The 12,963-nt window shown below is 50.3% G+C and overlaps 2 protein-coding genes across 6 annotated transcripts in view; both read left to right on the top strand.

Annotated features, from left to right (window-relative positions):
• Rps24 (ribosomal protein S24) overlaps positions 1 to 12,963 on the top strand; it is a 1,129,312-nt gene that overhangs the window by 1,108,199 nt on the left and 8,150 nt on the right. The gene's annotated exons all lie outside the window — the stretch shown is intronic.
• Zmiz1 (zinc finger MIZ-type containing 1) overlaps positions 1 to 12,963 on the top strand; it is a 190,534-nt gene that overhangs the window by 160,927 nt on the left and 16,644 nt on the right. For all 5 annotated transcript variants that reach the window (XM_051176689.1, XM_051176686.1, XM_051176687.1 and 2 more), the window contains 4 exons: positions 2,334 to 2,478; positions 10,219 to 10,333; positions 11,193 to 11,410; positions 12,345 to 12,543. In XM_051176689.1, the coding sequence (XP_051032646.1) occupies positions 2,334 to 2,478; positions 10,219 to 10,333; positions 11,193 to 11,410; positions 12,345 to 12,543 (677 nt within the window). The remainder of the gene's footprint in view (positions 1 to 2,333; positions 2,479 to 10,218; positions 10,334 to 11,192; positions 11,411 to 12,344; positions 12,544 to 12,963) is intronic.

Genomic DNA, 12,963 nt, shown 5'->3' on the forward strand with positions numbered 1-12,963 from the left:
CAGAACTGTCTCTGCTACCTATCCTGGGATTATATGCTTCACCAGCTAGCAGTATACAGGTTGAAGCCAGCAGAAAGACAAGAGGCAAGACTTGGAAAGCAGGTGGGCCTTCCCAGGTCAGAGTGCTTAGCCCCATCTAGCTGAATCACTCAGCCCCATGGGCTTCTGCCTGGCCTGCCTCTAAATGGACCCGTACTCACTTTTGAGCTGCAAATTTCCATGTAGTTTCGGTCTCCTATTGGTCTGCACCCACACGAACATCTGCATTGTGAGGGAACTGCTGTCCACCTCTGTGCTCATCAGGCTTTCACTGAGCTCCACTGTATTGCCCTTCTTTCCCTTTTAGACACAGAATTGTGGCCTTCCCGGCATGCGATGATATGGCTAACACACACCCCACCATCTGCCTTCCAGTTTCCATGGCCAGTCTTACACCTTCATTATCTTTCCAGAAACTACCCCACTTAGGACAGGGGGACAGGTAGAAAAGGCTGTAGGGCAGCCTGTGGTAACCAAGGAAAGCCCTGAATACCACAGTGGCCTGGCTGGCACCCAGAAGAGTAGGGCTTAGATGGTGAGGCAGGTTGCAGGCTGCACAGTCTGCATCCACCCTTTGTACTAGCAGCTAGCATCCTAGAGCTGCAACCCTCCGGGCTGTGTGCTTGGCATGCAAATGAGCTTCCAGATGCCTGGTCCCCAGTGCAAGAAGCATAACCAGGGCCTGGAGAAGAACAGAGCAGTCTGAAAACACACTTGGGTCCAACCCAGCCTTTCTAAAGGCAGCTTTCTCTTTAGCCATGTCTGGTGTGTGCTGGGCACCCATTAGGAACCTCACCAGCTTCCAGACATTGGGGCTAGGATCCTGTTCTTATACTCAGTCTCCTCGTGTAGGCAGTGGCAAGGACACCCACAGAGAAGGGTGTATCAGCATGTTCCACTGCCTCCAGAAACAGGTGCTCTCTTTGGGGCCACAGCCCTCCTTAGTCAGGTACTTTTGTGCACCAAACAAACCAAGCAAGCACGGGGCAGCCTCAGTAAGACCCATCAGAGCTAGCTGTGGGCTGAGGGAGGACCTGTACTGGGTCTGGCAGTTTGAAATGCCTGACACTATTTGTCATGGTGTATTTGGGCATATTCCTCCAGTGCTGGCAATAGGCAACTTCGGGTTCCTTATTTAAGTGAGAGAAGCCAAGAGACAAAAATCAATTGGGGTTTGGCCTGCTGAAGGCGGTCTGCCTTCTGTATGGTTTCTTCCAGAGCAGGGACACTGTCTGTCTCACCACTCTGTGATTGCTGTGAGCGGCTTTTGCATGCCTGCACCACAAGACAAGAACACACACACACACACACACACACACACACACACACACACACACCACCCTAATCACCAAGAAAGCTGAAGCTTAGAGGTGGGTTGTGAGCTCCTTAGGATCATGCAAAGAGGGGGGTGACAAGCTCAAACTTACCTTGTCCCTTCCCTCCCTAAATTTGGCTGTATGCTGGAAGGACCTAAGGAGCCTTTTAGTCCTGAGTGGGTGCTTTGAGATGATGAGAGGAAAACTCTTCCCCCCAGCATTGGTTCACTGGAGAGTCAGCCTGGTGGCAGAGACTCTTGCATGTGCTGCCTTGGCCATCTCTCTCTGTGTCACACACACACTGCTACCCTCTGCTATGGAAATCTTTCATTCTTCTAAGCATTTGAGTCCCAACAGGAAGGAGAGAGAGAGAGTAGAGAGTAGAGAGAGAGAGAGAGAGAGAGAGAGAGAGAGAGAGAGAGAGAGAGAGAGAGAGTGTGTATGTATGACAGGCTGGGGTCTGCTCAACAGCAGTTGAGTTTCAGAAAACCCAATGAATTCTCTGGATTGTCAGCAGCTCCAAAAAAAAAAAACAAAAACAAAAAAAAACCCTAAGTTGTGTCTGCACCTTGCAGCTTTTCACATGTCCATAATGAGAAGCTAGGTAGCACTAAATGTTAAGAGTATGGGGTAATGAAGTCCCTGGAAGTCCATGGGGAACAGCAATGTCTGGTCACACCCTGATCTAAGCCTTCGTTGACCCCTTTCCCTCAGCTTATCCTTAGCTCCTTCTCTACCCTCCCGTTCGTTATCTGGACTCTTCGCTGGTGCCTCTCAACCTGGTGTCCATCCCAACTGGCCCCTCTGGACTCTTGACACAAATGCTTTTGATTTCTCCTTGGAGAGCATTAGCCCATTTCATAGTTTAAAACATGGAGGCTGTCTCCCAGGAGCAAAACTAGCATCATAAACACCCTGTCTGGGAAGGGTGCAGTGGGGGCTTGAGCGTGCCCACTGACCATCTGTCCTTCCTTGCAGCCCTGCTGTCCTCCTGGTGTGAAGAACTTGGCCGCCTGCTGTTGCTCCGACATCAGAAGAGCCGCCAGAACGACCCCCCTGGGAAACTCCCCATGCAGCCCCCCCTCAACTCCATGAGCTCCATGAAACCCACTTTGTCGCACAGGTATGCATGCAGGTGCCTTCAAGGATGGGCCATCTGAGCAGCCATTGAGCAGCTACCTTCCCCATGCCTGGGGTCTGCTTGGAAACCTGTGCTACAAGCCTTGGAGTGTGGCCTCTCAGGCGATTTGCAATTTCTTACCCATCAGGCAGGGACTGAAGGCTGGGTTTTCCCCACCTGTCACTTTGTCCTTGAGATCCTGGCTTCTAGTAGAACATTAGGAATTATGGGCTCAGAGCCTTCCCTCCGCCCAAAGCAAGCACTTAAGTACTCTCAGGAAAACTGGGGGCAAGTAGGGTCTCAGGATGCCCCAGGGCTAGTGGTCACACCCCAGTGTGGTACAGAACCAGGCCACGCCCATCATACCAGAGCAAGTGAAACTGGGCTGGGGCTGCCAGAGCCCTGGATCCTAGGCAGGAACAGGCTTGCTAAGGGCTGCCAAGCACCTAGGAACTGGCCAGGTTGCCCTGCACCAGCCTCGGAAAAGCACGTGGTAAGACTGGCAATTCCCTGTTAATTATCTCGCAGGCGCCTTGCTGAGCTGATACTCTGAGTATTCTGTGGGCTGACCCTGCAACAACAGGGCCCATCATGCTGTCTGCACCCCCCCTTATGGGTCCTCACTAATGACTGGGGCCTTTGCAGTCAGCTCAGCTCTCATTATCCTTCCTGGCTGAGAGACTCACAACCCAGAACATGCTGTAGTCAGTCCTGAACTGCATGGTCCAGGCACTGCCAACACTCAGGGTCAACCTTGTCTTCCAAATCAAATTAACTGTCAGGACCAGAGAGGACCTCAACACTCATTAAAGCAAGTGCCCTGCCTAGCCAGGATGGCCCAGCTATGTGTTTACCTGCCATTTCAGAGCACAGCAAGCCCCTCTCATCCAGGACACTGCCTCACCAGGCCCTGGGCCCACACCTTGACAACCTCTTGTTTCCTAAGGGGTTCCTACTTGGCCTGAGTAGCTGTATGCAGTGGGAGTCTTACAAGGTATTTAGCATCGTGGCCCCTGCCTACCTTACTTTTCTGGTGACTGCCCACCTCCATTCCCAAGCATTGCAGCAGCAAGAACACCCAACACATTTTCTTAGAGTGGGGATGTCTCCTTAGTTGAGAATCATTGCTCTAGAGAGGCAGACCTTCTGCCTTCATTCCTTATCCCCGTCAAGCTGTCAGTGAATAGGATTTTGGCTGTTGATCTGATGGTATTTCAGCTTGACCATTTCATTTGGCGTTTAGAGGCAGAATCTCCCTCTGTGTCACAGGCTGATCTCCAACTCCTGATCCTACTGATTCAGCCTCCTAATGCTAGGATTATAGGTCAGAGAGAGAGACAGATAGCCAACTCCTGATCTTACTGATTCAGCCTTCTAGTGATAAGATTATAGGGGTGTGTGCGCTTGCACCATCATACTCAGCTGTGTCTTGCTAATTCTACCCAGCCCCTCAGTTCTTTAGAACCATCCCAACTCTCCTCCACCCGTTAACATGCCCCTCCCAACTTTCTTTCCCTAAGTCATTTCGCTGGAGGTGATGGGCCAAAGTACTGTGGCTTCCCACTAGAATCCTGTCTCAAACCTGCTTGGCCATGACTATTCTAGTCCTGGAGTGTTTTGACCACTGCCAGTCCTTTGCTAGGCCTTCATCAAGTTGAGTTTAGGTGGTATTATTTGTCATTAAACAAAGGCAAGGAGTCTTCCATGAGAAGATGAATCTATCAGCAGAGGAGGAAGATTCATGGGACAAAATTAGGAGCTGGTAGGTAAAGGCCAGGCAGAGAGGGAAGCCTGGGTCCTAGGAGAGTAGGTTGGGCTGACTTTGGAGGCTTCCTAAGGGTAAGGTATCTTGACCAAAGAGCATCCAGGCTGAGGAAGGGCCACCTACATTCTGTGACCTCAAACTAGCCATATGTAAAAGTACCATGTGTGAAAAGCCACTCACCAGCGCCCAGGGTCTTGCTATCTTTGCTACTATGACAGGTTCAGGGCCTTAAAAGTTCCGTGGGATAATGGACAATGCAAAAGCAAGTGGCCCGCAAGCTTAAAGACCTAGGTAGCATGTATTCTGTGGCTTCTGATGGCCTTTCAGAGATAAGGCGGGGGAGCTGGGGACTTGCTGGGTATTGATTGGGGTTGAGCCTGATCTGTTGAATTGAATGAGCATAGCAAGGTTACAGAGCTTGGAAAGTAAAACCCAGCTGGCTGAGAGTGGGAAAGTGATTTGCTCAAGAAACACGGCTGATAGAGATGAAGCAGGGTACAAAACAAGGGTAGTGAGGGAGTAGTTGCTGGTTTTGAGGGTTCTAGAACAGTCTATGCCCTGCTCTGATCCCCTAGGTAATAGTCACAATGCTGCCACATTATGGTGGGGCAACTGTTGAGCAATGGCTAGTCCCTGATCCTTCTTCAAGCCCAGGACTGTGGTGAGGATACTCAGTAACCTGTGACCAGAAATTGACTGGTCTTTCCTTGTCACCTTCATGCATGTCCCTGTGGGAGAGATCTCTCGTTTTCAGGGGAACTATGGAGGACCCCAGCACCTCTTAAGCCCCTAGTGTAAATTCCTAATAATGGAAACTTAGTGGAAGAGAGAGCCTCTGCAACTGAGACACTGACTCTGGCATCTTCAAAGGGGCTTTGGCCTTCTCGGTAAGGGTGGAACACAGTAATGTACACTAGGAAATCTGAGGTGTAGCACCCAGAGGATCCAGGGGTTTGGAGACTCTGGGCCCTTAACTAAAGGCTCTAAAACAAGCAGAGGGGAGAAACCAGGGACTTGGAAACCTTACCTGAATTTGGAGGTCTGGAGTGCCCCTGAGGACTGAAGTATTTCTGTGCCTCAAGTCACTATCATATACACTGCAAACCTTGAAGATGTGAAGGTACCACAGTGTACAGCCACAAGTTAGAGGCTGAGTTTTTTCCCCTTAGGCTCTGCTGTATCTCCCGCCAAAGCCCTTGACCTCTCTGAGAGATCCTGAGGTCCCAAAGAGACATGGTGCTGCCCATCACCATGGGAAAGATGCAGGGAGGAGCCGGGCTTACTCCCAAGGCACTTTGTAAGAGTAACTGGGACCTTGTGAAGAATGTGAACTAACTATAGCTTGTAAAAAGTCCTCAGCTGTTCTAGCTTCACCATTGCCACACCAAAGTCATCCTGCACTTAGCAAAGAGACACCGAAGCATATTACATGCCCCCCTCCCCCAATAACTGGAAGATGAAAGCTGGGAGGCACCTAGAGGATCTAGCCATTGCCCAGGGCAGAAGGGCACCTTTGGCATCCCTGAGGTGATCTTGATTTTATCCCAACAACTTCTGCTTCCTCATCCTGGTTTTTAATGGGTGGTTTAAAAAGCCATTTGTGATTGGCACATTGTCTGTATGCAAATGGGTGCTGCAAAGCTAATTAAGAGTCTAATAAATCTTGTTTATCTATTAATTTGATTACAATTAAAGCTGCTTGGAGCCTCTGAGATCAAGGGTGATCTCGCTCCTCCTCCAGGAGCAGGGATTTGCTACATTAGAAGAGAGGCTCTGGTGTGCTGGATAGGGCCATGGCTTAGAGTCAGGCTACTGTCTTCTTGTTGTAAGTCGTGGCAGTTCATCAGCCTCTCTGACTCTGTTTCCTCAGCTGCAGGAAGAATAGCAGGACCAAGTCTGGTACATGGAGATCCCTGGGGACTTGTGTGTCCTCCAAACTATAGCCAAATATCCTCTTGACAGGCTCTTTGTTGCCAGCTAATAGATAAGTGAAAACAACCCCTGTAGAGCAGGGGGCATGGACTAGTAGTAGAGTGCTTGTTTTGCATACCCAAGGCCTTGAAAGCAATTGGCAGCCCTACAGAAAGCAAAATCAAAGGTACTAGCTATATACCAGTAATTCCAGCACAGAGGAGGCTGGTGCAGGACCAACTCAAATCCAAGGCCAGCCTGAGATACCTAGTAAGACCCTGTCCCAAAACAAAAGGAAAAAAGCAGTCAACTCTTATGTGGAGTTCCTTTTTGCCTATCTGCACCAGCCCCTGCTGGTAGTAGGCTCTTGAGAAAGCCCAGTGGACAAAGGTGCCTGACAACTAACTAGAGTCTGATCTCTTGGAACCAGCATAATGGAAGGAGAGATCATAACTCCTCTAGGTTAATTCTGCCCCTCTATGGGAATTCCAATCATGTCACAAACTGCTCCCAGACCTAGTCCTGCCCTGGCAAACCTGCTTCGAAATCCTGTCCCACTTGAGAGGGGCTGCGTTGTGGGCTACATGGAAGGTCATCAGGTTGTGGGCTACATGGAAGGTCATCTCACATGCCTGCCAAGTGTCTCCTGCCTCAGGTGCTGCAACTGCATCTCAGGCCAGAGCAGCTCTGTTCCCTTGGCTCTGCTTTCTGTCAGTTTTAGGTTCCTTGTACCCTCCCTAGGAAGCCCAGGTACACTGACTTGAGCTCTGTTTGCCCCTTGTTGCACTGGGGATGTAAGAGACTTCCTGCCTTGGCCTTTGGCTCCCTGGGGCTTGAGGTGATGTTCACACACAACCACAAGGTGCACACTACTTCTGGGAAGAAGCCACAGCCCAGGGGATGCTGAGAACAAATTCCATGAGAACAAACTCTGTTTGCAAAGCTGTCGCCAATTGCCTTTGGCAATTTCTGTGACCTTGATCTTAATTGAAGTTAGTCTCATCTTCCTCATCTGTAAGCATTCCTAGGGTCAGGCAGACTGACCCTGTCCAACCATCCTTGTCTCTAGTCCTCCAGCGTGGTCACAGGGTAAACACCTATATTTACCTGATATTCTGAAGTTAGAAGTTGGTAATTATGTTGCTAACAGGAGTGAGTGAGCATGATCATTCCTGCCTGTTAAGGAAAAAGCGGTTTAGATTTTCTTTGTTCTTCTTTTGCCTTCCTTCTTCAGCTAGTGAACTCCTACCTATACCTCAAAGCCTAGGCTGTATCTTTCCTTTCATAACTTTCAGTCATGAAACCAATGGCATTTTCCTGTGTTTCCTTCCAGCTTCTTGCACACAGAGAGTCATTCTCACCAAGTCACAACAGATAGTTTATATGTCTTGTGTACCAGCTCTGTGGGCATTGGTGGAGGCTTAATAGATAAGAGAAAATGATTTAGGCCTGTAATGAGGGGCTCCTGGTTCACCCTGTGCAGGCCACACAGATATCCATGCAAGGCAGAGAAAAGCAAGCTGCATTCCTTCTTTCTTGAACTTGTGGCAGCCACTTTGGGAGAATTATCTATCGGGGTATTATCTTAATTAATTTCCCTGATCTGGCTGGGCTGTATTGGTACCAGCTCTGTATAAGGCTAATAAAGCTCAGTAAGGGGGCTAATATTCTCGGTCTTTTTAGTTTAGGGAGACTATTACAAGTGTTATTTTCAGTTCTTAGGCTTCGTCCTCCTGAAGCAGGACAATGGGGACCAGAGGTCCTCCCAGCCAGGCCCCTTTTGCCACCTTGTGGATTCACCCTTCCCTGGAAGAGCAGAGATGCTGGTTCTAGCCTGGCCTTAGTCTTCACTTTCACAGGCCACACTTAGTCCCTAGTCAGCCACCTCTGCTACTGGGCCCTGTTGTGTCTAGTTAGCCATACCCTGTTTCTCTCCTCGTTCTAACCCTGCTCTTTCCCCTTGGACATGGAGAATAATGTGCCTGCATCACTTTAAGGACACCTCTTTGTCCTTTGGAATATGTCCTACTCTGCCCCCCCCCCAAGGGCCTGTGCTTACACTTAGTGATTGATGGGGCCTTTTGGTACTGATTCTCAGTTCACAGTGGCAGGCGCATTGAGAGAACAGTATTCATCCTCCTTGTGGGCTACTGTGTTTTGTGTTGCTTAGTCTGAGCTTAGAACTTGGGGTTTGTTGTTGTTGTTTTGAGACAGGGCCTCATACAGCCCAGGCTAGACTCAGACTTTGTAGATAGCCAACAGTGACCTTGAACATTTGATTCTCCTGTCTCCCACTTTTGTTTGTCTCAAGGCTTATTTGTGCAATGATGGAGTCAAGCACTCTCCCAATTGAGCTTCACCCCGTTTGTCTGCTCCATCATGCTGACTGGGCATCAGGACCTGCTCCTGTATTTGGGGAATGCATGTGGACATGATCTCAGTCTCTTCTTAGAAATGAGAGTGCAAGAACCTGCCTCCAGACCTGTGGGCTGAGCTAGTGAGGGGTGTGTCTGGGACTGCTTTCCAGGATGACTGCTAACTGGCCAGACAGCAGTATCCAGAACAGTTTGAGGTGGAGTCACTCTGTGGCCACCATGAAGGGTGAGAGGAGAGGCTACTGTGGCCTAGAGAATACAGGTCTTTCTCTGTACTGCTTCCCCATGTTCAAGTCCCCTAGTTAAAGGCCTGGCCCCCATCTGGTTTGATGGTTCATTGGCCTTTAGTCCACTCTGTCCCACAAAATGGCTGGATTCTGCTCACTCTAGATTCTGGAGTAGAGACTGAGAAGATAATGATCAAATGTGTAATAAGAGTGTGGTTAAGCGCTGTGAAAAACACATAAAAGACAGCGTGGGGCACTTCTTCGTATGAGGAAGGCTTTCCGAGGAGGTAACTTTCCAGAGAAACAAGAAGGAAATAAGCACAGGCCGGTGGATGAAGATCCAGGGGAGAGAGTGTCACAGATGAGGGAGTTCTGCTTCTCTGGGGCATGGGTGTGCTGTTTTACAGCTCTCACTGAGGAAGTGCAGTCAGCTACAGTGGTGCTGGGGACCCTGGCTAGTCTTAATGCTGCGACTCACTTTGGGTCCCTCTCTCTCATCCCCTATCGCCTTGCCTGCCTGGAGGGCCTCACTGAGTGCTCACAGTAAACCTGAGACTGGATTGGAGGAAGTAGATTCCAGGTTTCCAATATGTGTGGGCTCCTTGAAAGGAGCTCCCTGTATAGGTGGTCAGTATAGGGCTGGGGTAAGGAGGCAAGGTGCAGGCTTGGGGATGAGCTGGTGGGATAGATCATTCTGGAGTGCATTTGGACTTTGCCCAGTCAACACTGGAAGCGAATGGTGCTGACTTGTAGGTGAGGAAAGGTCTTAGCCAGGCAGGGGTTTGCAGAGGACTGGGGGCTGGGAGGTTGGGCACCCAGGCAGGCTTAGCTTGCCTGGTCCTGGGCCCCAGAGGAAGGGTGACAAGATAACCTAAGCCTGAATTCCAAGGACCAGATCAGTGGGACTCATCACCTAAGTTTTTTGTTTTAGGTTTTTTTCAAGACAGTGTTTCTCTGTGTAGCTCTGGCTGTCCTGGAACTCTTTCTGTAGACCAGGCTGGCCTTAAACTCATAAAGATCCGTGTGCCTCTGCCTCCTGAGTGCTGGGATTAAAGGTGTACTCCACCACTCCCCAGCTCTCAGCTGGTCATGAGGTGCTAAGAGCAAGGAGAACCATGGACTTCTGTGAACTAGGATTAGGCTGTCCCTAGTGAAGACAATGCCTAGGTCCTGACTGTTTGCAGAGGGTCATGAACAGTGAGCATGCTTGAAGAGAGGGCTTAGCATGAGCTTTAGGTCACTATGATTTCTTCAGTGCATAGCTACCAGGCTGTGGGCCCAGTTACAGGGATGGCCCCTGCAGTCACAGGAAAGGGCTACTGCTTCCTGGCCTGTTCCCATGGAAGGTGCATCTTTTCTGCATCAAGTGCTGTCATAGGCCTGAGTTCCGGGTTTCATTGGGGCAAGGGTAAGTCAGGTCACCTGAGCCCTGCCCCAGCTCTAAAGACCTCTTCTCTCTCCGCAGTGATGGGTCATTTCCTTATGACTCTGTCCCTTGGCAGCAGAACACCAATCAGCCTCCTGGCTCCCTCTCCGTGGTCACCACGGTGTGGGGAGTGACCAACACATCCCAGAGTCAGGTAAGAATCTGTCCCATACCCTAATTCCCGGGAGGAAGTGCTCCTAGGAACCATGCCAAGACATCCCTCCTCACTGTGTGAAGCCAGTTTTAGGATATATCCAACCGCAGACCACATCACTCAAGGAAGGGTACACTTTGACCTCAGGACAGCCACAGCTGGGTCCCTGAGGACCACCCCTATTGTAGGGCCTTCTGGGAGGTTTTCATCTGACAAGTTCTCTTCTGAGGCCATGTTTACTCTGGTTATGTAAGCAAACTCCCTGTGTGTGACTGACCTCAGGCTCCTAAGCTGGAAACCCTTGACCCTGAATCCCATGGATTAGGTTTTACCAAGATGTTACCTTTCAGTAAAGTGTGCCTTAGCCTTAATCTTAAGACCCAGTTGCCTTCCTAATCAAGCCTGTTTTCATTCTTGTTTCTTCCTCTTTTCTCTCTCCTCCTCACCCCTGTACTAGCAAAAGGTCTCCCACTGCTCAACTTGGGCTGGGCTACCCTGGAGGGAGCTATCATGCTCCCCTGGGATCTCCATCCACAGACAACCTGTAGGCACCTAGGCCCTATTGCAGAGTTGGGGCTGAGTAGGCTAATGCTTGCTAAGTGCTACTCACCTGACTCATGTCCCTCTCTGGAGCTTGGGGACCACTTGAACTGGCTTTGTGAGCCTTTGCCTCACTCCATCCTGGCTGAAGTTCTCGGCCCACTCCTTTTGATTCTGGGGTCTACTCAAGCCACCATGTTCCCCTCTGTTGTGCCCTCCCTGTGGTGTTTCACTTTATATCCTTCCTCTTCTCATTACTGTTCCTCCAAACACCTGCTGTACTGGCCTTGGTAAAAAACCACTCACTCTCTGCTTGCAGGTCCTCGGGAACCCCATGGCCAATGCCAACAACCCTATGAATCCTGGTGGCAACCCCATGGCATCAGGCATGAGCACCAGCAACCCTGGCCTCAACTCCCCGCAGTTTGCAGGGCAGCAGCAACAGTTCTCCACAAAAGCTGGCCCTGCACAGCCCTATATCCAGCCCAACATGTATGGCCGGCCTGGCTACCCCGGTAGCGGGGGCTTCGGAGCCAGGTGAGTAACCAGTCTGGGTGGTGTCCTTCTGCAGTGGTGTGTTAGTTAGCCCTGCCTTCCTACGTACATCCAGAAAGGACTCTGACTTGAATTCCAGCTCCATGTTGCCTGGTCCATGATATGAGGACAGTGTTGCCATGTATCTTATTTTACCAGGCTGGCATCAGCCCCACGGGGGCAGAAAGGCTACATTCTCACTTCCTTCTTGGCCTTGTATCTTTATGAATTGTAAGTTAGTGGGGTGAATTGGCAGAACCGAATAGTATTGACAGTGGGCTCCCCTTGTCCAAAGTTGCTTAATCTTTTTGCCCCTCCTACCTGTAGAAGAAAGATAGTTTGGAGACTAGAGTCTCTAACTTCAGGCTGAATCAAGGAAGGGACGGAAGCAGGCAAGCCACGTTTCCCTATCTAAGCCACCTTTACCTCAGTCCACCTAGCTCTAGGGACAGAGTTACTGGGTTTCTGGTCTTATGGTTCAAAGCAGGGGTGTCACACTCCTGAACCCACTTCCACAGCTCTGCCACACAGCACCATACAATGCTCAGTTGTGGGTGGCCCAAGAAAAGCAGAGAGGCTGGGTGGTGGTGGCAGCATTCCAGAGGCAGATGCAGGTGGATCTCTGTGAATTTGAAGCCAGCCTGGTCTAAAGAGCTAGTTCCAAGACAGGCTCCAAAGCCACAGAGAAACCCTGTCTTGAAAACCAAAAGAGAGAGAGAGAAAGAAGGAAGGAAGGAAGGAAGGAAGGAAGGAAGGAAGGAAGGAAGGAAATAAACCTTACTTCAGTGACCTAGTTATCGCTAGCAGCAAGAAGCCCCTACAGGGCTTCACATGCACAAGCTGGGTACATGGATATAACCCTATAGTCGTCCTCCCAGCCCCGAGCTCAGCTTTAGATTTGAGTACCCTCTGAATCCTCCTTGCTTCTCCTCCACAGTTACCCTGGGGGTCCTAGTGCCCCTGCAGGCATGGGCATCCCTCCACACACCCGGCCTCCTGCTGACTTCACCCAACCAGCTGCTGCTGCTGCAGCAGCTGCAGTAGCAGCAGCAGCTGCCACAGCCACCGCCACAGCCACAGCCACAGTGGCAGCCTTGCAAGAGACACAGAACAAGGATATAAACCAGTATGGACCGGTAAGGGTTCCTGCCTCCTGGTCTGGCCTCAGCTAAACTGGGGAAATCTTGAGTGTAGGAGACATGCATCTCCTTGGAAGCTCCTAAAAGGGTGTGTGTTAGGGCGTGGGTATGGTAACATGGTTGGGTGTGGCAGGGGTTTTTGGTGTGCTATGTTCTGCGTGGGATGATAGCTCGTGTGCATATGGGGAAAGAGGTACCCTATTGGTCTCTGAGTTCCTGGTTACCCAACAATGGGTTCTTTGTCTAAAATCACTTTGTTACTAGCCTGTCCCCAGTCACCTCTGAGGCCACTACTGTCCTATTAACCTACTTTGTGGATTTCGCCCAGGCCTCCTCATATAGCCTCTGACCTTCAGAAGAATGGGTGGGGTGTAAAAAGGGGAGCCCACAACCATGAAGGGCAGAAGTATGGAAAAA

Source organism: Phodopus roborovskii, unplaced genomic scaffold, assembly GCF_943737965.1.
Source record: "Phodopus roborovskii unplaced genomic scaffold, PHOROB, whole genome shotgun sequence".
Taxonomy (NCBI): Eukaryota; Metazoa; Chordata; class Mammalia; order Rodentia; family Cricetidae; genus Phodopus; species Phodopus roborovskii.